This window comes from Borostomias antarcticus (genome assembly GCF_949987555.1).
Source record: "Borostomias antarcticus genome assembly, chromosome: 17".
Taxonomy (NCBI): Eukaryota; Metazoa; Chordata; class Actinopteri; order Stomiiformes; family Stomiidae; genus Borostomias; species Borostomias antarcticus.
The window spans coordinates 22197634-22218914 of NC_140250.1; the positions used below are offsets into that span (position 1 = coordinate 22197634).

At 43.5% G+C, this 21281-nt stretch overlaps 1 protein-coding gene across 1 annotated transcript in view; it reads right to left on the reverse strand.

The window, feature by feature from the left end:
* The window catches only part of lrp1bb (low density lipoprotein receptor-related protein 1Bb), a gene marked incomplete at both ends in the record, with an annotated part of 163069 nt that overhangs the window by 68830 nt on the left and 72958 nt on the right, over positions 1–21281 (reverse strand). Inside the window, 10 exons of the mRNA XM_084452101.1 lie at positions 5468–5617; positions 6684–6778; positions 7303–7477; positions 8480–8707; positions 9020–9151; positions 14093–14337; positions 14604–14768; positions 16197–16401; positions 17772–17969; positions 20509–20754. Coding sequence (XP_084308227.1) covers positions 5468–5617; positions 6684–6778; positions 7303–7477; positions 8480–8707; positions 9020–9151; positions 14093–14337; positions 14604–14768; positions 16197–16401; positions 17772–17969; positions 20509–20754 — 1839 coding nt within the window. The remainder of the gene's footprint in view (positions 1–5467; positions 5618–6683; positions 6779–7302; positions 7478–8479; positions 8708–9019; positions 9152–14092; positions 14338–14603; positions 14769–16196; positions 16402–17771; positions 17970–20508; positions 20755–21281) is intronic.

A 21281-nucleotide genomic window follows, 5' to 3' on the forward strand; every position in this document is an offset into this window, starting at 1 on the left:
GTTTTTCTCATGGGTACAAGTGGCTGTGAGAGCAGTTACAGTGACAAAGCGTGATGGGTGCATGTTTAAAGCATGCATTGAGGGACTCATTGAAGGAATTGAACAGCTCTGCTGACTCATAACTAGAGGATTTCCACAGAAGTGACACAGGAGCTTTCTATTCAAAAACCCACCGGAGTGCATTCAACCTCATATTGCACTGTGTGAAGCACTGTCATGCGTCCTTGCCCTGGCAGAGAGGCAATCTTAAAAATGGAATGTACTGTTCTTGAGTCCAAGGAAATTTTCACCTTCTGGACAATGGGCACACTACTGTGTACGCTGCAAGGTTGTTCTGAAGTCATTGAGCGAAGAGGAAAGAAAACCTTGTTTCTATTTGTCTGTACCATGATGTGGAAGGTTGCTGGCCCACTTTCTCCACACAGGTGTGATTTTCACTAAGGGAAACCAGGGTACTGTAGAGAGATGGTGGTTTTATATGCGGTAGCAGCAAAAAGAGGGATCCGTATACTGCATGTTTCTTTCAATAATTATCAGACGTTAATGTCTGATAACCATTTACAACGCAGGGCGAGAGGTACAGTAATGTTTTCAGGGGCATGTTTGTTTATGAGCAGGATCACGCAAAAGATACTAGACTGATTTTCACAAAACTCAGTGGAAGGGTGAAGCATGGTCCAACTTAGAACCCATTACATTTTGGAATGGATCTGAATCATTTTTTGTATTAGGATTGCACAAAAACTATTTAGAACCCTCATCAATTCATTTGTCACCGAAGGAACTTCATGGTGCATGTTTGTGATTTTTCTCTTCATCAATCCTGTTATTAGCAATCCTCCTCCTCTTACAGATTGCTAATAACATGATGATGAAATGGAATCGTAATGCTCATCATAGACAAAGAGAGGCCACCTGTGTCTTACAATCAATTTCTAAAAGTGAGCATGTAGGCTACTGTATTGTTGAAGAAGAAGAAGAAGAAGAAGAAGAAGAAAAAGAAGAAGAAGAAGAAGAAGAAGAAGAAAGCTCTGCCACCCTGGCGGTTTTGTCCCCAGGCTCCAAGTCAACATTCAAAGGAACACATTTTGTAAAATCAGCCATATTGCTGTGAGTGAGACTGACAGACAATATGTAGTTTGCCAAACATCTGAACCCCCTGGATCAACTAGCTAGGATTAGGTTTGCTCCCCATTAATTAGATGCCATGGGGGCCATCGGGTACCAGTGATTGAAACAAAGGCTTTCACCTCTCAGTCAAGCCCATCCAATTATGACACGGCTTCAGGAGATGAATGGATCGACCTAGTGTCACCAACACTGCCTCTATAATCAGCCAGATACCGTAGTGGCAGATAAAGTAGAGAAAAACAAGACACTTTGGTTGGTTATTCTGGGGAACTGCCATTTGGTGTGCTTGTCAAACAAAATGATAGTGCTTTTGATTTGAATGATTTTTCTCGTTCTGACAGTTCTGTTTTGATAGACTCTGTCAGTCTTGTAAAACCTTCGCCCAGTGTCCATAATTGTGCCTTATGTAAAAGGAATCAAATTACTGTTTGGGTTCACAGTGGTAGAGCTATGGTCTAAATTATAGACAACCATTCCTACCTGTCTGTAGCCTTGGTTGAACCCTCACTTCCTGTCTGTAGCCTTGGTTGAACTCTCACTTCCTGTCAGTACCCTTGGTTGAACCATCACTTCCTGTCTGTAGCCTTGGTTGAACTCCCACTTCCTGTCTGTAGCCTTGGTTGAACTCCCACATCCTGTCTGTAGCCCTGATTCAACCCTTAATTCCTGTCAGTACCCTTGGCTGAACCCCCCTCCCTCTCCCCAAGGTCTGATCCTGTTACTGTAGATCTCAGTCTCTCTTAATTTACACACGATGACTGCCTGGAGCAGTGCTAACCACTACAAACATACACCCCTCACTGAGCAGGGCGGACCAAAGGGTAGGAATGGGCTGTTGATATTCAATAACGTTGATTGGCTAGCTCACGATGGAGAACGACTCAGAAAGCCCCCAGGAACAGCTCTGGGCTGTGAGGTGATTTTAGTCTAGTAGCCAAGCTCGGTATTAAAAGTCATGTGACACCATGCGGCCCAAAATACCTTTTCCCATGGACATACAGTACATGGGGAATGAAACAGTTAGGGAAAGAAAAACAAAATCTGGGCATCACTCAATATCAAAAACGACTCTTTGAATTATCAAGTGTTAAATAAGTGTGTCCTTTTTCTTTAAAACCCCCCGAGAGCCAGAGTTTACAGCTATCTCTTTCCCCATGTGTGTCTGTGGCAACTACGCGCTGGTCTATGGGAGAAAGGGATGCGCCCGTGCTGGAGGCCGCAGGAGTACCAAGTGAGTGGGGAGTGTGGAAACTTTGTTGGCGTATGCCCTGGGTGAGTAACTTTCATTTGAATGAGTGGTCAGCCATCTCTCAATGCCGTGTTCAGTTCTCTTAATACATCCATGCTCACAAGCCTATAAACATAGTAAAGTACCCATTAAAAATATCTAACAAACCATGCCTGTCCTGAAACCAATGGAAGAAATAATCATCCATTATGAAACTGTTTGTATTACACCTGACAGTTATTGGGGTCTAATAGCTTTCTCCCTTTAGAATGAAAGCGCATTTAAATACTTAGAGCTAAGAAAATAAATGTGATCGTAAAACAGAAAGAAATTGTGTAGCGCATGGTAAATACAAATCATATATTATTATATGTTCTACCTGAATCCTGCAGGCATTATAGGCCTACAGTAATGCAATATGTCAGTAAACATGCATACAATATCCAGGGTTGATTCTGGTAGAACCTGACTTATTGGCAGGACAGCATTAAACATGGTATGTTTAATGGTATCCTGGAAGATGTAGGATGTAATAAAATCAAATCACTATTTCCCTTGCGTTGTCTCAATGGGACTGCATTTTGCAAAGAGAATAATAAATATTCTCAGTGTTTTCCACAGAATTTGATTGTATTTGTGCTGGTGGTGGTCCAGAATTTGTGGTGGTTAGGGAGGTGTGGGGGTATCCCCCCCAAAAAGTTGTTTTTTGGCCATAAAAGCCAACATTTGGCAGCCTCTGGCATATTCTATTACCACTATTCCATCATATATAAACTGATCTTAAATATTGCATATTTTACGAGTTTGAAACAAACTAATCAATGTATACTCCACACCGTGCATTATTTTTCGATAACAGCACACCTCGTCGTACATTACCCCTTACTTAAAGGAGAATGCTCGTTTTTGACAACCTGGATCTTATTTACGGCATATTATAAGACGTTTCACTCACCGAGATAACTTTGGTGTAATTCGGAGGCCTGTAGAAGAAATTTAAAATCCAAACGAGCATTCTCCTTTAACGCACACCTGCTGGCCAATCAAAAAAGAGTATTCACCCAGGCCATGGTATAACTAGGAATACATCACTTTATGACAGGATATTGGCAAGCCAAAGTGAATCCAAAGCCTAACCCTTGAGATAAGGGAACACGAGACACACTGCTAGAAATGTATTGCTGTAAAACATCAATATTTGGATAGTAGTATAATGCTATGTCCTGATTTTTTTTTATTTTTTTTTAAACGAGTAAAGCACCAGTAAACATGTTATTGTAGCGTACTAGCATTGTAGCATTCATCTGGGCTACTGTACTTGGCCACACTTCTCATTATTAAACTGTAAAGACAGGACATCTTTATGATAATTTGCCTTGTGAACTGAGAGTTATGGACACCGGGCAAGTAAGTAACTCAAACAGAATGAAACATGTTTTGCACACACGCGCGCGTGCGCACACACACACACACACACACACACACACACACACACACACACACACAGTACAGTACACACACATACAGTACAGTATACACACAGGCACACGCACACGCACACACACACACACACAGTAGAAATGTGTTGATCCACCCTACCAGTTGATGTACTGAAGCATTTCCACTACACAACATAAATACATTAATTGTGATTGATGGGGCCTTGTAGACATAATTTCATTATTCTTGCTGTAACCTGCTACTGCTTGGAAAGCAAGTCATTACTCTGTCTACTGAGATTCTGACTCTATTCTTACTCTGTCTCCCGATGTTCTGACTCTATTCTTATTCTGTCTCCGAATATCCCTGAATGTTATAATGAAGACCCTCCGTTCACAGTACAGACAGCAAATTGTACAGTATTTCCCCTGAAAATACACTTTTTTATGTATTATTTTTTGTTCCAATCCTAGACTACAGTATTTATTAAAAGTAATGCCTACAGTTCTTCTAAGTGCTGGTGGGGGCATGTATGATTAGTTGTTTCGATAATTCCTGGACCAGCTGTACAAAGCATGTGGTGACTGAGAAGTCGGCCTTTTGTGGCTCAAACAAAACCTCAGCTGAAAATATTTATTTCTCCTCTCCCCTATTCTTTCTTATTTCACAGAATAGCAACCTTCTGCTGGGTATGTTTACTTTCCTCTCCCTGGTTACAGGTTCTGGCAAGGAAAATGTCCCAGTTGTAACGGTAAGTAAAGCTATTTACAAACATCTTAACTTAAAAAAGAAAAAAAAAAAAGTTCAATGTGTAATCTAATTAAGAACCCATATGCTACAGTACAGTATGTGCTGAATTGGATGTCTTAGGAGACATGATGGCCGTACCTCTCTCTTGCCATCTGGTCCTAAATCAATCACATTAACATTCCCTTTCCTTGATGTTGTTATATGTTCCCACCTTCCTCTGAGGATAAAATCATCATTTCTTTCCTCTTTTAGACCCCACCATATGGCTGACCAGTTGCCAAAACAGAAATATATTAGGATATACAGTACTGTAGATAACGTCCTTGTGCCGTCCAACGGGTAATGACTGAAATGTTTCCATTCGTTTCCATTCGTGACACGTTTCCTGAAACGTGTCAACTTCTTGACAACATCAACTACTGTGACTTCAGATTGAGGCTATGCTCGATTGTTTTTCGTTTTTGTTTTTCCCTGGAAGACTAGATTTGGGAATCAAGTTAGTCAAGCGGTTTTCTATGCTGCAATGACACAAAATAATAGCAAATAAAATGGTATTGGGGTAAAATAAACAACACTCTATGTCTGGCATGTTGATTTAACAGAAAATTTCCTGCACATCTCTGAAGTTGATGAATGGTTCAGCACATTAGATTCAGCAAAGATACGAAAGATGCGATGCATAATGAACCTCCAACACTTCCTTTTTCATTACGGACAGGGGAAAAAAACAACAACAAAACAAAAAAACAATAATCAATCAAAGCCAGTCTGAGTTTTAATTATCTAATGCATTGGCGATTTCAACACTGAGTGGAGCGGATCTATCTGGAGTCACTTAACGAGCCCACACCACAATCCTCCCACTTTCCTCATAATCCTCGATGGCTATCGGATGCACTACTGACACACTCCACTCACCCATAACTGCCAGAGCCGTGGCTTTGGTTAACTCCCCCTTCAGAGTCTCCAGCACCTCCAGACCACTGCCATCCAGATTGCACCTGTTGATAGTGCCATTGCCTGAGCTTATCCAATAGAGCTTGTTTGCAGTGTAGTCTATCGAGAGACCTGGAAGAGGTAGGAGGAAGAGACAGTAAACAATGACTGTGTAAGATACAAATGACATTTAGTTATAAATGTGACTTGAAGACTGGGTAAGACTGGGTGCATGCATGGCATTTAAGTCATCTGTGATAATATCAATTGTAAAGCAGGCTCCAGATAAGGCCCAGTGTTTGTGTGACAGTGTGTGTGTTTACAGTATGTGTGTGTGTGTGTGTGTGTGTGTGTGTGTGTGTGTGTGTGTGTGTGTGTGTGTGTGTGTGTGAGAGAGAGAGAGAGAGTTTATGTATGTGTTTGTGCCTATGTGCGTGTGTAAGAGATAGAAAGAGAGAGAGAGAGAGAGAGAGAGAGAGAGAGAGAGAAGAAAGAGAGAGGGTGGGGGACTGAAATGATTCGTTTCAGGTTGGGATATCTCTATGACCTCCAGTTGACATTATAAATAATTTGACCAGCGAGTGACACCTTTTAAATCCATTTCCCAGCGAACATGATGGGATTTGACAGAATGGCACTATGGATGGTGGCAACTGCAGGCTATTTCAATTGCCTATCTGGATCGCTCTTTGTCTCCCACGGTGTGCTAGATTTATGTACGGCAGATTCACAGTCACAACAGATCATTAATTTACTCTGTCCCCTGGTCCACCCCATAATCATAAATGAAGCCACAGTGATATATGGTGCTCCAGCTATTTATAATGCTGACAGGAGCAGACAGACTGAGAACACTGAAAAACAATGGGACTCTTTGTTTGACAAAGTGACGAGTTGACCTTGAGGTCTCTGGCAACATCTGCCTGAGGCGTGGTCCTGTACTGTAGATGCACAATTGCCTGCTCAGGCTTGTATCACTGTGCCACCTGTGCATGGGAGCTGAAGCTTGTGTATTTTATGGCGGGAGAACAGGTGGTCAGAGGGGTCAAGGGTCGTGTGAATATGTAACAATGCATCATCAACATCATCAAGAGAATACCAGCGGCACTAACACATAATAAGTAGTCTAATGTGATGTACACTGTACGAGATGCAGCTCGACATCCCTGATCAAATTAGATTATGAACTGAAACTGACCGACAGGCTCCCTTTGGTTCTGGTGAAGGACCTTGCCGTTACTCCCGTCCATGTTGGCAAGGTTGATGGTATTGCCATCTGTCCAGTAGATCTTCCTGGCATGGGGAAGGGTTAGAGACATTCTCTTACTGATCACTGGTCATATTTGCACTTCTGTATATTTTGTATATTTTTGGCATAATTTGTTGTCCTCTGCTGTTGTAACTGCAATTTCCTGCCAGAGATGAATTACCTGTACTACTATGGTATTACTACTACTACTTCTACTACTACTACCACTACTACCACTACTACCACTACTACTACTACTGCTACCACTACTACTACTACTGTACTACTACTGTATGTCACGCTACTGTAACAAGTCTCATCAGTAAATATTATTCTGCTACAATAATTATGACAGCTAGAACTGATTGGTTGACAGCATGCTGTAGTGCACTTTGTGTGACAAAAGAGACATTTCTCTTAGAAATGAACAGACAGACACTATTAAGTCTCATTTTGCACCCAGGCGGATTCCATTTTGTGATAAAACAAAACATATGTCCTAATCTCCTGCTTCAAGGCTTGGGAGATAATGAAGGACTACGCGAACGTTGTTGTCTAATCTACTCACCCTTTGGCAGGGTGCACTACGAGGCACCTGGGTTTATCAATGCCGTGGATGACGGAGGTCTTCAGCGAGCCGTCCAGCCGAGCGACATTGATTTGGGACTCGTCGTTCTCAGAGCTGAGCCAGTATAAGTTCCTGGAGAGCCAGTCTAAAGCCAGCCCGCGGCAATTGAGTATATCTGGGGAAAGACAAACAAACAATATGAAGAAGCCGTCACTCCAAGCGCTGTGTGGTTTACAGAGACACACCAGTCGGACTTAAACTCCGACTCGGACTCGAGCTTACACAGGCGGGCTTTTGTTCTTTAACACTGGTCATGGAATTAAATCTCATTGACAGAATTCAAACAGGACAGGATTTAGGTTGTGCCTTGTTAGACTTCATCAAAGGAGAGAGGGAAGCAATCTTGAAAAACATAAATTGCCTTTTCAGACATTCTTTCATGTCAGACAATGTTGGCTCATCAAATCCTCTCAGACAAAAAAAAAAATCCTATGACTTTGTCGAAGACGCGACATTGAACTGGAGCAACGGGAGGTACACCGATGTCCTACAGTACCACACTCAACCTGCATGTCATGCAGACATCTAGTAACTCTGGTAAGAATAACTTATAATACAATAGCATGTGTACACTGGTCTACCAGTGATTTCAACTGGAGGCACTAGAGTAGGATTTGCTTACTGTAGTAGTGTACACGCAATACAACATCAATATAGTAATATCATCAACTAGGGACTTACTGTATATTAAAGTCGCACTGAAATTAAAAAAGCATTCTGTCTTTGGTTCACATAATTGGTCATAGTGTTCACCTATTCAACGATGTATGCCAAAAAAAAAAAAATATGTATATATATATAATTTCTTACTTCCTGGAAAACGGTAGGTCACGTGCAATGACGACAACAGGTACCTTAGATTTTAGGCCAATAATCTCACGACATCCACCCGTCAATCAACGCTATCCTTCTATCGAATATCGTCTAAAGTCCTTAAAACCCGTCCACTTGTCAATGTTCCAATCAAATTCCTCTAAACACATGTCCCACCCTCATAGCTTGTTTGCGTCGGAAATACGTCAAACTACGGAAGTTAGATGATCTCAAACGTCCGTTTCAGTGCGAATTTAAGATACGGGACTATTCAGAATAGTAATAAGAGAGTTGTGGCGTCTACCTCCGGAAATGACCGTCTCCAGGCGTGTCCCGTTTATGAAGGCCCGTTTAACGGTTTGGGATTTAACGTCGGCCCAGTAGATCCTCTCTTCCAGGGCGTCGTAGTCCACCACGGTGACATCATCGATGTCCGGCACCGTCAGGGCGGTCATCACGTTCATGTAGGGGTTGTCAATATCCACCCCTCTTATCTCAGAGCGCCTGACGTACAGTAGGAACCTTTTCAGCACTGGTGAGAGGGATAAGAAAACGGACGGACGAGTCAAAATAATATCTGTTGATTTTGGAAGTGGTTGACCTTTTAGTCAGATGTGGCGGAGGAGATGAGAGATGACAGCTTAAACTAGATGCAAATGCTGATGCTTATCAAATCCCTAGCCTGTACTGTATTTCCAAATGTCAACGGAACGATTAATATTTAAAAGCTTTTTTGACATTCTCTCCAGGTTCTTTGTGTTGGTTATTGTGTAACGCGCCCACATTCTCATTTTAATGACGGGGATAAATGTAAAATGGCGGGCGGATAAGCTGATTCACTCACCGAGGCAGGACTGTTTGTCGGAGGACAGTTTCATGAGGTGAGGACAGGTGCAGGAAGCGGTGTGGTTGTAACTGATGAGACACAGGTGTGAGCAGGGTCCACGTCCGTCATTCTCCCCGCACGGGTTGGGAGCTAAAGGAGAGAGCGGTGCAACTTTTCAACGGCAGCCGGCACAGACAGAGGTACGTACTTCAGGACAAAAGGCCATTGAAAACAGATGAATCTGACAAAAAAGCTTTCAGCGCGCGCTAATTCGACCTCTGACTTTATTCAGTTTAGCAAAACGCATTTCTGCGGGGGACTAATTTCGGTGGGCAACCTTTAAAAGCACAGGAACCATACATAACACGGTGGTGCTGACACCCAAGAATATTATACAGTATGCCTTTTTCCGTGACACGACTGAAAGATATACTCAACTTCCTGCTCACAAAAACCTAATACAGCTGGCCAACTCTCTCCCCAACCAGCAATATCAAAGGGCTACCTCATATTCACCGTCTCAAACGCTGCCTCTCACTCCAGTCTCATTCAGACAGGAAATGGGTCCGGCTGCCAAAATGTGCATGAAATGTTTTGGATGGCCGCCTACCTCAGTGCGCTGCTGGAACCATACTGCTGACCTCCTCTATTTAGGCTCTAGTTGTGCTTAGCTAGGTGGGCCTCCACCCATCCTCCTCCACTCCCCTGCCACCCATGTCTGACCACAGCTGGCCTCTGCGCTCAGCGCTGCTTTCAAGTGGTTCGAGCGTCCGGAGGACGAACTGAGACATCCTCTCTGAGCTCAGTTTGTACCGGATGCTGATCCAGCACACCGAGTAATTTCGACAGTCATCAGAAATGGAGATAAGTCTCTATTACAGATGAATATTAGAGAGTACGGTACTTTCCCGTCAACTAGGTGGCCCGGCGGTCAGAACCGCTGCTGAATTTCATGCCTTTGTGCGTGAAATGAACTGAACTGCTGCATCTGCTGTCTGTTCCTCTACGTCTTCCTCCCTTGGTCGAATAATGACTGAATGAGCATAGAGAGTGTGTGGCCCGCTTGCACGCCTTTAGACCTCTGCTCAGCATTTGAATGTTAGACCTGTTTACTTTAGATACTTCGGTCGTCATTCATCACAGCAGAATGATGTGAACCTGATGATGTGTCTCTGGCCCTCAAAGGACCCCCCCCCCTCTCTCTCTCTTTCTCTCTTTTTTTTTTCTCTCTCTCCCTCCCTCCCTCCCTCCATCTCTCCCTCCCTCTCTCCCTCCCTCCCTTCTCTCTCCCTCTCTCTCTCTCTCTCACACACACACACACACACACACACACACACACACGCACACACACACACACACACACACACACGCACACACGCACACACGCACACACGCACACAAAGAAACGTTTTCACAGCAGGGATCTAGTTTGTCTCCTCTGGTCTGTTATTGTACTCTTCCCAGGTCCTGGCCCAATATATAAACCTGGGGCCGCTGACATTTTCCCCAGAAGGTCTTTCCATTCCATAAACCTGGTCGGATATTGCAAAAGGGCTTTAAAGCATGTTCCAGACAGTGGCGTTCATGACCAGACACTGGCTCTTCATCTGCCCACAAAGAGTGACTTCAGAGAAACGAACGCACTGCCTCAGTGAGACGGACACATTTCCCTTCAAACATCAGATACAAAGATATATATTTCTGTGCTTAGCAGCCCCGAGCAAGTTTGACAAACTCATTTCCAAACTCATTTCTTGACACATTTGCAGACATATCACTGAATTCCATTATATTATTCGGCTACAGTAGTTTAGAGAGGAGAAATCTCTTAGTGTAAGCTGAAGAGAGCAGCCAGTCAACACTTGATTTGTCATAGAGAGCATGGGTCTAGATTTAGAGGCACATTCAGCTGAATCACAGCCTGGAGATATGACAGTGACAGCAGAAGTGTGTGTTCATACTAGACTGACAGCCATCTAATAAATAAATAAACTACAACTGCCGGTGCAGAAATGTGGTGCCTAAAAAGTGATACAGTATGTTTTTCCATCTAAACCTCATAATCTATAGGGAATACCCTCAGTGACTACCAGGACATTTACCTCTTGCGAGACACATTCTGCTGATGCTAGGGTATTAATAAAAGCCCCATGATATAGCTACTGTAGGTGGTAGTGTAGCTATTTGTATCATACAGTATCTTGTTACTGTGCTTGGTTTTCAGTAATTCCATCAGACAGATGTTCAGTGTAAACAGAAATGCTTTTCAGTATTAATAATTAAAAGATTTCCTGTTTGGACAAGACAAGGGCTAGTTTCTCTATCAGTACAGTAATCAAGTCATATCATCATCAACCCCTTGTCTTCCTCTCTCTGTCGGTCATAAATGAATGAGACAGGCGTCCTGTTGGGAAGCCACGCATGCTTCCTAGGGTATGATGGGCATGTTTGCCAGTCTCATAACAAGCAGGTTTATGTATCACTCTTCATTTTCTCATACCATCTGCATGACTGGAACACACCCATGCCAGGCAATGATTCCATTCCCATACATAATATATTCATATTCAGTTGCTCGCCATTATCACTTCCATGTTCACGTGCCCTGCACTGGGTTCGATCTTGGGTCTTCTGACTTGGCATAAACACCGCTTTAGCCAAATTAACCGTAACGCTATAGCAGTGTGAGTGGGCAATTAATACTGAGGTGTGAGTTTGACCAGTTCAACTTGGTTACACAAGCACAGTGCTGAGACACAATGTGGAGAAAGCCTCTGGAGGTAATTTCATATGTATAATAAGATATTTTCATATGTATATAAGACCTTGTTTAATATACAGTATTTGAACGTATTCTTGCAAATGAAAGTGATACATTTTCATGAAGCCATCTGTGCTATAAAATGCCAGAACTTGACACTGTTCCTTTAATTGGAAATATTGTCACGGGAACCTGCTGAATACTGAGCCAGCTGAGTGAATGTCTGCTGCTGTTTGATGCAGTGCTGGAGCTAGAACGAACCAATTACCGTTTCTAACTGGGAGGCCTGGGAGGGGCTGCTTTTCCCTCAAATATTCCCTGGCACGTCCTCCCTATTCTCAGACCTCATGTTGTCCCGTACTAAAACGCCTCCCTCTGCTCCCCGACCACACATAATGTATTTACCACCAGACTGTTGACGCCTGAAGTGATGCTTCCATGTGACATATACCAAACAGCCCCAGAGGCCTGCAATGTACCACCACCAGCTCTCCCTCTGCCCATGTCTGCCCCTCCCCCTTTCACTGTTCTTTTATCCCTCCACTCCTCTATCCCTCCCTCCATCCCTCCCTCTTCATGGTCCAGGTCTGCGGGGGCAGGCAGAGCATCAGCATTGCCAGGCTTGGGGACTGCATGGCTGGAGTGGATATCAGCCAGTCTCTCCCCACTGGGCTCTTTAAAATGGGATTAGACCTACTTACTGGCTTCTTTAGAAATGTAGTTCAATTTGCTCACACTTATCTATGCTGAACAGTCACGAGCATGCACACACAGGAAGGAAACGGCCAAATTAACTCCTGCCACATTGGTAGTGCACTGGGACAGCTGAATAGATGCAAACCAGATTACTGGCGTACTAATTCCCATTCATGGATGGTGGCTTACATTTGTAGAAAGCAGAGAGGTGGGGAGGGGAATTTGAAACTTGGCCGTAGCGGAAAAGAGAAACCAATTGACCAGTGCACACTATAAAATGCTGGCGTCTGGATGATGATGATTCCGCCAGCGATTAGATTAAATCAGATCTGCTTTACAAACAAACGCATTTTAAAACAAACAGTTTAAAAAAAATAATCCAGTACACAAATGCACCGAATGAAACCGATTTCATGCTGTTGGTCTGTGGAAAGCCTAAGAGGCATAAAGGCTTGGAAGCTGATGTGCATCCTCAATGAAAATAAATGTAATCAAGCCTTGAGGCAGGATACGAGAAGAAGTTAAACCTGTCTACACTATTATTGTTGAGTTATTCTATCCAAAGACATTGTGATGCAATACCCGATGGAAACAGAATTGATGAGCTAAATTAATTACCAAACTAAGCAGAATAATCTTCTCTTTTTATACACCTGTCATTGTTGTGTGTTAACGTAATCATCATTCCGTATGAATTGATAATTGATTTGATTATGTCATATGACTTTCAATAGGGTGTACATAAATGGCTCTTTATCTTTTCTGAAAGTCCTAATTTCAACTACTCCTTGTTAATTCTGGTTCAGTTTTTTCCAGAAAATGGCTCACGGGTGCATGGAGCAATTACACTGATTCGGGTGTAGGGAAATAATCCATTCAAAGGTACCACTAATGGCAGGCCATTCTCAGCATCACCACCTTTTTTCTCAACCACTCAGCCACATGATTGGCAGGTCCAAAGAGGGCAAAGCAGGACTCCATTACGGTATATTGTTCTCTCCTTTCTCTCTGTGCAACAGGGGAGGTGTTGATTTTTATAGGAATGCATCATTTACTCTATATCATCCCAAAGAGGTACAGTAGTGTGCTATTTTGGACATTTAGACATTTTGTGGTCCGTCTACCGTGAACCGAAGAAATTGAGACCATACTGTAAGTTCACTGATTGTTACAGTAACGACCTAGCTGCAGTTTGTATGCAGGCTCTCACTGGGTTACAATGGAAGTCAATGGGGCACCCGTAAATGCGTTGGAAAAACTATGATAAATGTGTTTTTTCGAGACGGGAAGCACAGGGCATAATCTTACCCGTCTCACGATGCTCTCTTGTGAAATGTATCACAATCCTAATATTTGTAGGTGTTTTAACATAGTTTTTCCAATGCATTTACAGGTACGCCATTGACTTCCATTGTAGCCCAGTGAGAGCCGGCATAAAAACTGTAGCTAGCTCAATACTGGAACGATCAGTGGAATTATGGTTTCTATGTTTCAGGTCCATGGTAAACAGACCATAAATAAAGCTAAATGTCCAAAATAGCACACTACCCCTCTAAGAAGCCTCTATTCAACACTCAATGCTCATTTCCACAAGCAGGTCAATAACTGCTGTAACTGTCATCTAGTTACTGTACCTTGAGGCTGTCTGCTTGGGTGGAAGATTTGCAAGTCGAAGGGCTGGGCGCTAGTTTTCTGGATGACTGTCACGTTGCGGCCCGTCCACTTGTTGGCCCTGGCCAGGGTGTTGGTCCTCCAGTCGGTCCAGTACACGCTGCCCCCGAAAAGGGACACGGCGAAAGGATGCGACAGGTACTCATGCCCCCGCAGGATCTCGATGACTCCGGTGCCATCGTACAGCGCAGAGTAGATGGCATCAGAGCTGTCCGAGACACGAGAGACGCACACAAAGACAGACATGAGTCTGGCGGTAACAACAGACTCTCAACAGACATAACTGTACACTGATCCATTCTCATTTCACCAAAGTATTTCTGCATGGAGTTAAACTGAATTGAATAATTGTTCTCCTCACAACAACTTTCTCTACTTGAATAAGTGACTTGCGTGTGTGTGGGATCTTGGAAACAACCATGCTGTAAAATGTCCCTGCTAGCCACCATAGACGTTTGATACAAAGGTAACAACCGAGCGTCAGTCCACACGATCCTCTTCTCCAAATGGTCCAGGGTGAGTCCGTTAGGCCAGGCTCCTATCTCCATGTCTTTAAACACAATGTGCCTTCCTCCTCCGCTCATCGAAGCAGCCTCGATACGAGGAAACGTGGCATCCCAGTCAGTCCAGAAGAGGATTCTGAGGAGAAAAGCCGTTGTGATGATTCTCAAGAGCCGGTTTAAGTAACAGGCTTATCTACGGAGATATGGTGCTTTTGTTTGACAAAGAAAACAATGACAAGGACACAAAGTAAAATGAAAAATATCCTTCAATGGCAATGCTGCATGAACAGCAATAAGAATCGGATGCCAAATACAGTATATATTTCCATTCTCATTGATGTCTGGACAGAAATAAGGGACATCAAGCAGTTAGCATAGCTTCATCAGTGTGATAATAAGCCTTTCAACAGTAGTCCCCTACCAGTGTTCATCGGTTTGCCAATGCGTTAGTGTTGCACAATAGAATAATTACCTACAGTGGATTGCTGTTAGCGGACCTAAAACCTATACACATTGGCAGCCGTCTCTGTGTTGGAGAACTGCACCAAAACAGGTCAGATGTACCCTCAACATCTGTGCTTCTGGCTGAGATGGGAGGCCATCTGCTTTTTTATGACCTTCCACAGCTCAATGAAGCCTGAAAATGAACACTGTTGATTACTTTGACCATCAACAGAGTCATGTCTCATCCCCACAACATGGGCTTTTCCTTGCCATTGTCCACAGAAAAACCAGAGAGAATGAAAGACCCAGTGGGCACTGAAGCTTAAATCGTACATTGACAACAATGGAACAGTGTTAGTAAGGAATATCCCTGTCCAGATCAATGAACGTATGGAATGGCTGAGGCCCCCAGATCAATGACTCACTCCTCTCAGTGGATTCAAGTAATTACATTAGAATTACTGCCTTGCAATAGAATTTTGCCTTTTCAGAATCTAAAACCATCCATTAGATACTACATACTGTACAGCATTGTACAACACATGTAAAGTCCTTCCTTCAGAATTGCAGCATAGGAGCGAATGCTAATTTCTATAGAATGAGAATACAGTGCTCTGACAATTCGATTGGTTGGGTATAGATTTTCATATACTCTGGAAAGCAATATTCCACAGTGTCCAGTGAGTGAAACGCCACATCATCTCTATCTCTGTCGTTTGATTCTGTGGGGCACAACAAACAAATCTACGAAAAACAAATATGCTTCTTTGTTCGACTTCAAGCCTGAGACGTTTCAGAGATGAATGGTAGTCATGCAATGAAATAACAGACATGAAGGAGCGCTAGAGTGCAAGAGAAAGAGGAGATGGAAGATGGAAGACACACTTCAGGACTAGAATAGAGTCCACAGGCCCACTACATTACTCATGTATTCTAGCCTGTCAGTATGTGCAGCCTAGATGGACCCTAATGCTGCTGACGTCATCGTACAGCCAAGAAGACGTGGAAGTGAACAAATATGAGACAGGCTGCTCTTATACTTCATTCCAATAATGGAAAACCCTGCTGGTCTAGTTGTGTGTAGTGTGCAGTGTGCAGTGTGTGTGAGTGCAGCACCCACCCCTGTCCTGGGTCCAGAGCTATGGCCCGTGGGTGTTCCATGCCGCCTGCTATCAGAGTGGTTCTCATAGCCCCGTTCAGCTTAGCCACTTCGATCTGATCCAGGTTGCTATCGATCCAGTAGAGGTTTCCAGCGATCCAGTCAACCGCCAGCCCCTCCGGCGTGGCTAGCCCGTGCTGCACCACCACCTCGATCCCTGTCACCCCTGCAACAATGACAACCACACCGCCGGTATCATCCCACTGTATGCAAGGAGAGAAAGGTGTACCCAGCAAACACGCAACGTCAGGGAGACGTTCAGATCATGTCTTAATAACGTCCGTCGGTCCAGAACCCCATTTGTACGTCTGCTGGACCCCTCAATATTCAAACGTCTGAATGAAAACATTCATTCTGGTTCCTCATTGGATGTCTTTGGACGTCCGAAAAAGTCAAAAAAGACATCAAAAAGACGTATTTTAGACGTGTCTTTACTCAGTGGGTAGGTAAGGATTTGTTCAACTGCTACCCTGTTCTGTTGAGGGATAGCTTCTTTTGCTATACTTCAGAAACACAATTTCCCAGGGAAAAAAAACAAAAACCCAGACAGTGGCAGACTCTTGAGGATAAATTGACATAAAAAGGAAGATTGCTTTCTCTGGTGTTTCATTAAACATAAAAAGGTTCATAGCAGGCTGTCTATAATCCATCTGTTTACAATTATCCTTGAATGCCGGAACCCTTTGTGAAAGCCATACAATGGGGAGATATAGGAGCACCAGTGGGACTCGTTCTGCGGCTCAGAGGAGGACTAGATAGAGAATCCTCCCCACAGCAGCTCGAATGAGGCGCAGACACAAAAACATACAAAAACACAAATCCACAGAGGGATTCTAATTCATCCCTCTCTTAGGAGATATGCTGCAAATGTCGAAGACTCCTGCTCCCCAGTATTTGATGGTATTACCTACTGAAACAAAGTCCTCAATAGAGAGAGAGAGAGAGAGAGAGAGAGAGAGAGAGAGAGAGAGATAGAGAGAGAGGGAGGGAGAGAGAGAGAGAGAGAGAGAGAGGGAGTATCAGCTCATAGTATCAAAGAGCTAGAGTGTACAGTGGAACAAAACACACGGTTTTTTTTTATCAAGGAGGACTCTAAAGCAGTCTTTCTAAACCAGTGGGCCCACCGGTGGTCCGTACAGCGCCATCACGTGGGCCATGGTCGCCTACTGCCAAACGGTTAGAAAAAATAAATAAAGATAAAATAAGGTATAGGGAAATATATAAAGATAGGAATTTACAAAGCTAGTTATTTTGTATATCTAAATGTACTCCAGAAGCAGTTACACACAATGCCAATCACATCCATTGGTGTTGAGACAAATGTGTTCAGCTAATGTAGCTACTGAACGTTCCCTCGGATGCAAACTTCAGTCATGTTCTTTTTTTTTTTCTCGTGTATTTGGGAAGGCGGTCATCGGAATTGTTTTAACAATCAAAAGCGGGCCTTACGTTACACAGGTTGAGAACCCCTGTTCTAAAGAGTTCCATTTCAGTTCTATGGGAGTGAGTGAGGAACCATGATCAGATCTTAGTTACCTCCAGAGTCAGACAGCCTTCCCCGATAGATGTTATCCTCCACCACATCAGTCCAGTAAAGCAGGCTGAGATTAAAGTGGAAGTCGAGCGCGATGGTGTTCCTCAGGCCTGGCACCAGAAGACTGTAGTCGCGTTTGTGGAGGTCTATGCGTCTTATCTCGTGGCGGATGGAGAAGATGATGAAAGCCTCAAAGGGATCTGGCCCAGGGAGAGAGAAAAGAAAAAGAGCAACTTGAATTGGAGGCGATGCTACTGTACAACACTACCTATAGAAGCAGGGGGAAGTGATTTGAACTGGTGCCATGAGCTGGGAATACACACACACACGCAGCAACAACGGTGACAACACAAGCACAGACACGTACGCGCACGTGCACGCACGCACACACACACACACACACACAGGGACCCATGCTTGTATTTGGTTGGGCACTCATACAGGGCTTGTCTTCAGAGAATTCCTGAAGAGCTGTGGAGCAATGCCTAGTTTGTGTCACGCACTCAATTAAAACCATGTTCTCACTACACAAACAACAAGGAGACATAAGTGCCTCAAATTCATGAGACGAGAGAGAGAACAAGGAGCTGTGATGTCATACTGTATAGGCGTTTTTGACCACAGGAACTTTCCCTGCTGAGACAAGAACCAGGGTCTAGGAACTAATACCTCAACCTAAATTCACCCCCAAACGAGTCCCTGCGTGGGGGTAGTACTTTTGTGGGGTGGGGTTACAGCGCTGAACATTTCTGATTGGTTGACATGGCGGTTGAAGATATCAACCATGTTTTAAAAATAAGGTAAATGCTCTAACTTTCACTAACTGAGGTCATGTTATTATCGTTCACAATTCACAAATGTGATCCAAAGCGGGAAGCAGACACACAGTCGGTAACGTGTCTGCACATTTTTAGCCTTAATATGCACGTTACAAAAAGTCCACAATATGCCACTTCAGCTATGTTTATGCTCATTCGAACTGTGCTTGTGTATTTATCTATGGTGGTGTGTTTTCATGTTATTTTCCCTCTTAGGAAAGAGGAAATCGATAAAGATGGACTCGCTGAGTTTGCCTTACTTTGCACATTTTGTATTTAGCACATATTTTCGAAGGCAAATAAATAGTCGTGAAACCAAAAGTGTGTGTGTGTGTGTGTGTGGCTGTGCTTGTGAATCTCTCGTCTCCCACACATCCGTGCACATTCTTCCTTCCAGATGCCTGACCAGTGGCTGTCACCAGCCCACACAGGTTTGACAGCAAGTTCATAAATCACAATGGATTTAATAAAGGATAAAATAATTGTACAACAGGTGTAAATGAAAAGGTTATTACAGCCACTAGATAACAGTTTATCATCAATTCAGCTATTGGAGCTTGTCCACATCTATACACTGTTTACAAGATAGACTATAGTAGGCTATACAGTTATGAGAAATGGTAGGCTTGGCTGAGTGAAACAAGTTTCATGAAAAAAGTGGAATCTGCGCTGTAAGTAGTCTGATAAGCCTAGCCTACCGTTAGTCACCTGACTAGTTTGCTGAATGCTACGCTCTGAATAAACCTTTTAAGTCCTTGAAAAAAAGCTCTGTACTAAAAGTTCTAGGATACTTCTTGGTTGAAAAGTCCTAATAGTCTTCTTATGCAACAGAGGTGGGTCAATGACCGCACTCGTGTGATCCTGAGTAATCCAGCTTGAGGGCATGTGCTGGCTCGCTGAGTTAAAGGACTTGGCTTTGCACTTTCATCTATTTATTTGTCAAGAGACTAACTCCTAACTCCATCACGCAAACAAACACCCGATTTTCACTTTATTTACAAATACAATTTAGCATACAAAAGACTGGGAAATCATGACATCTCATTGCAAATTCAATAGCACCTTTGTCAAAATGCAATGAGTTTGTTTGCTTTCATGCGCACACTTTGATTTATGTAGGGCCAATACAATTTCAATGTGTTTCTAGAGTACATTCTTGTTAATGCAGCATTATTGCTGCCACTTCCATCAATCTTTTGGCGCCAAAAAAAAGGTGGGTAATCAAAATGGGGTTCATAAATCTGACTATGACAAGTAAACTAGACATGAGAGTAAACTCTCGCTCTCCACATTTTGGGCTTTTGGGATGCAAACCAAAAATACACATTCAATAACACCAATTACCAGAGAGGCAGGTTCAACAATAACTGTGCAAAAGTGCTAAGAGGGAGTGTGTTTGTATTGGGAAACGCCTGAAGCAGGAAAGGAAATGGATAAACAGCATTCACCACCTGAGGAGGGAAACAGGCTTACTTCCCTCTGTATCGATACAGACAGGAACAGACAGGACTCATCTTGCAGACAACCTTTAGATTCATAATTGAACTCTAACTGACAGTAGCCTAAATCACTATGTTTTGCTGTCCTCTGGATTGCCTCAATGCTTTTTTTAGAACCAAATGAGAAGATGAAAATAATAATATTTAATAATTAATAATAATTATTATATAAGTGTTGCCCCCCCCCCACCAAGGCCAGATTAATCTACAACTCAACTTCTAATGTGTGCTGAATGTTAGGCTTTCACAAAAGCAACAGACAGTAACAATATGGCAAGCTCTGAAAATCATTAGATCATAAGATTAGTTACAAAATGTCTCCTATCTGATCTTATTAGAGATCAGAGACACACACACACACACACACACACACACACACACACACACACACACACACACACACAGTGTGAGCCCGTCCCTACCTGTGCTGTGGCAGCTGTCTCCGTCAGCCCCCAGCCTCCAGCCTGGGTAACAGGAGCACTTGACGGTGGTCTTATACTGCTCGCACACCTGACTGCACCGGAGGTGGCGGCTGCAGTAGTCCACAGCCTCACACGTCCTGTTGTTGGAGTCCAGGTGAAGGCCTGGGGGGCAGGAGCACACCACCCCCTGCCCAGGGGCCACCGTACACTGGTGGCTGCACCCCCCCTTGGCCACCAGACACATATCTGGGGACGGAGACATAGGAGAGAGGGGTCTTTGGAGATTGAACACAATGGAAACATCGGATCTAAAGAGACGGGGAGACCGCAGTAGGAGGGAGATGGATTTCCTAAAGGCCAACATGCAGGTGAACAGATAATATGCCCCATCCGAAGTGGCTGTAAATAGCCTGTGCGACAGGCGAACAGCATCAACAGCAAGGCTAGGTTAGTCACCTTCCGCGCGCACATGAATAACCGCAGGGTTCAAATTTGTTTTTGTTTATTTGTGGAGAAACAGACATTAATAACACTGATACTTTGGCTCCGAACAAGATATTGCAAGACATGCAGGCTGATGGGAAATGTTTCCGCTGTGCGACGCGCGGAGAGCTGTTGCATAATGAAAGACCTTCCACAGTTGAGTTGGTCCCTGGTGGAATGACCGGGGGGATTATCCATTTATTACCTTAAGGCTTCAAAAACAAAAACAAAAGCTGAAACGTGTTCGCTCGTCCCGATACGAAGTAAAAAAAAGAAAGAAAAAAGAAACA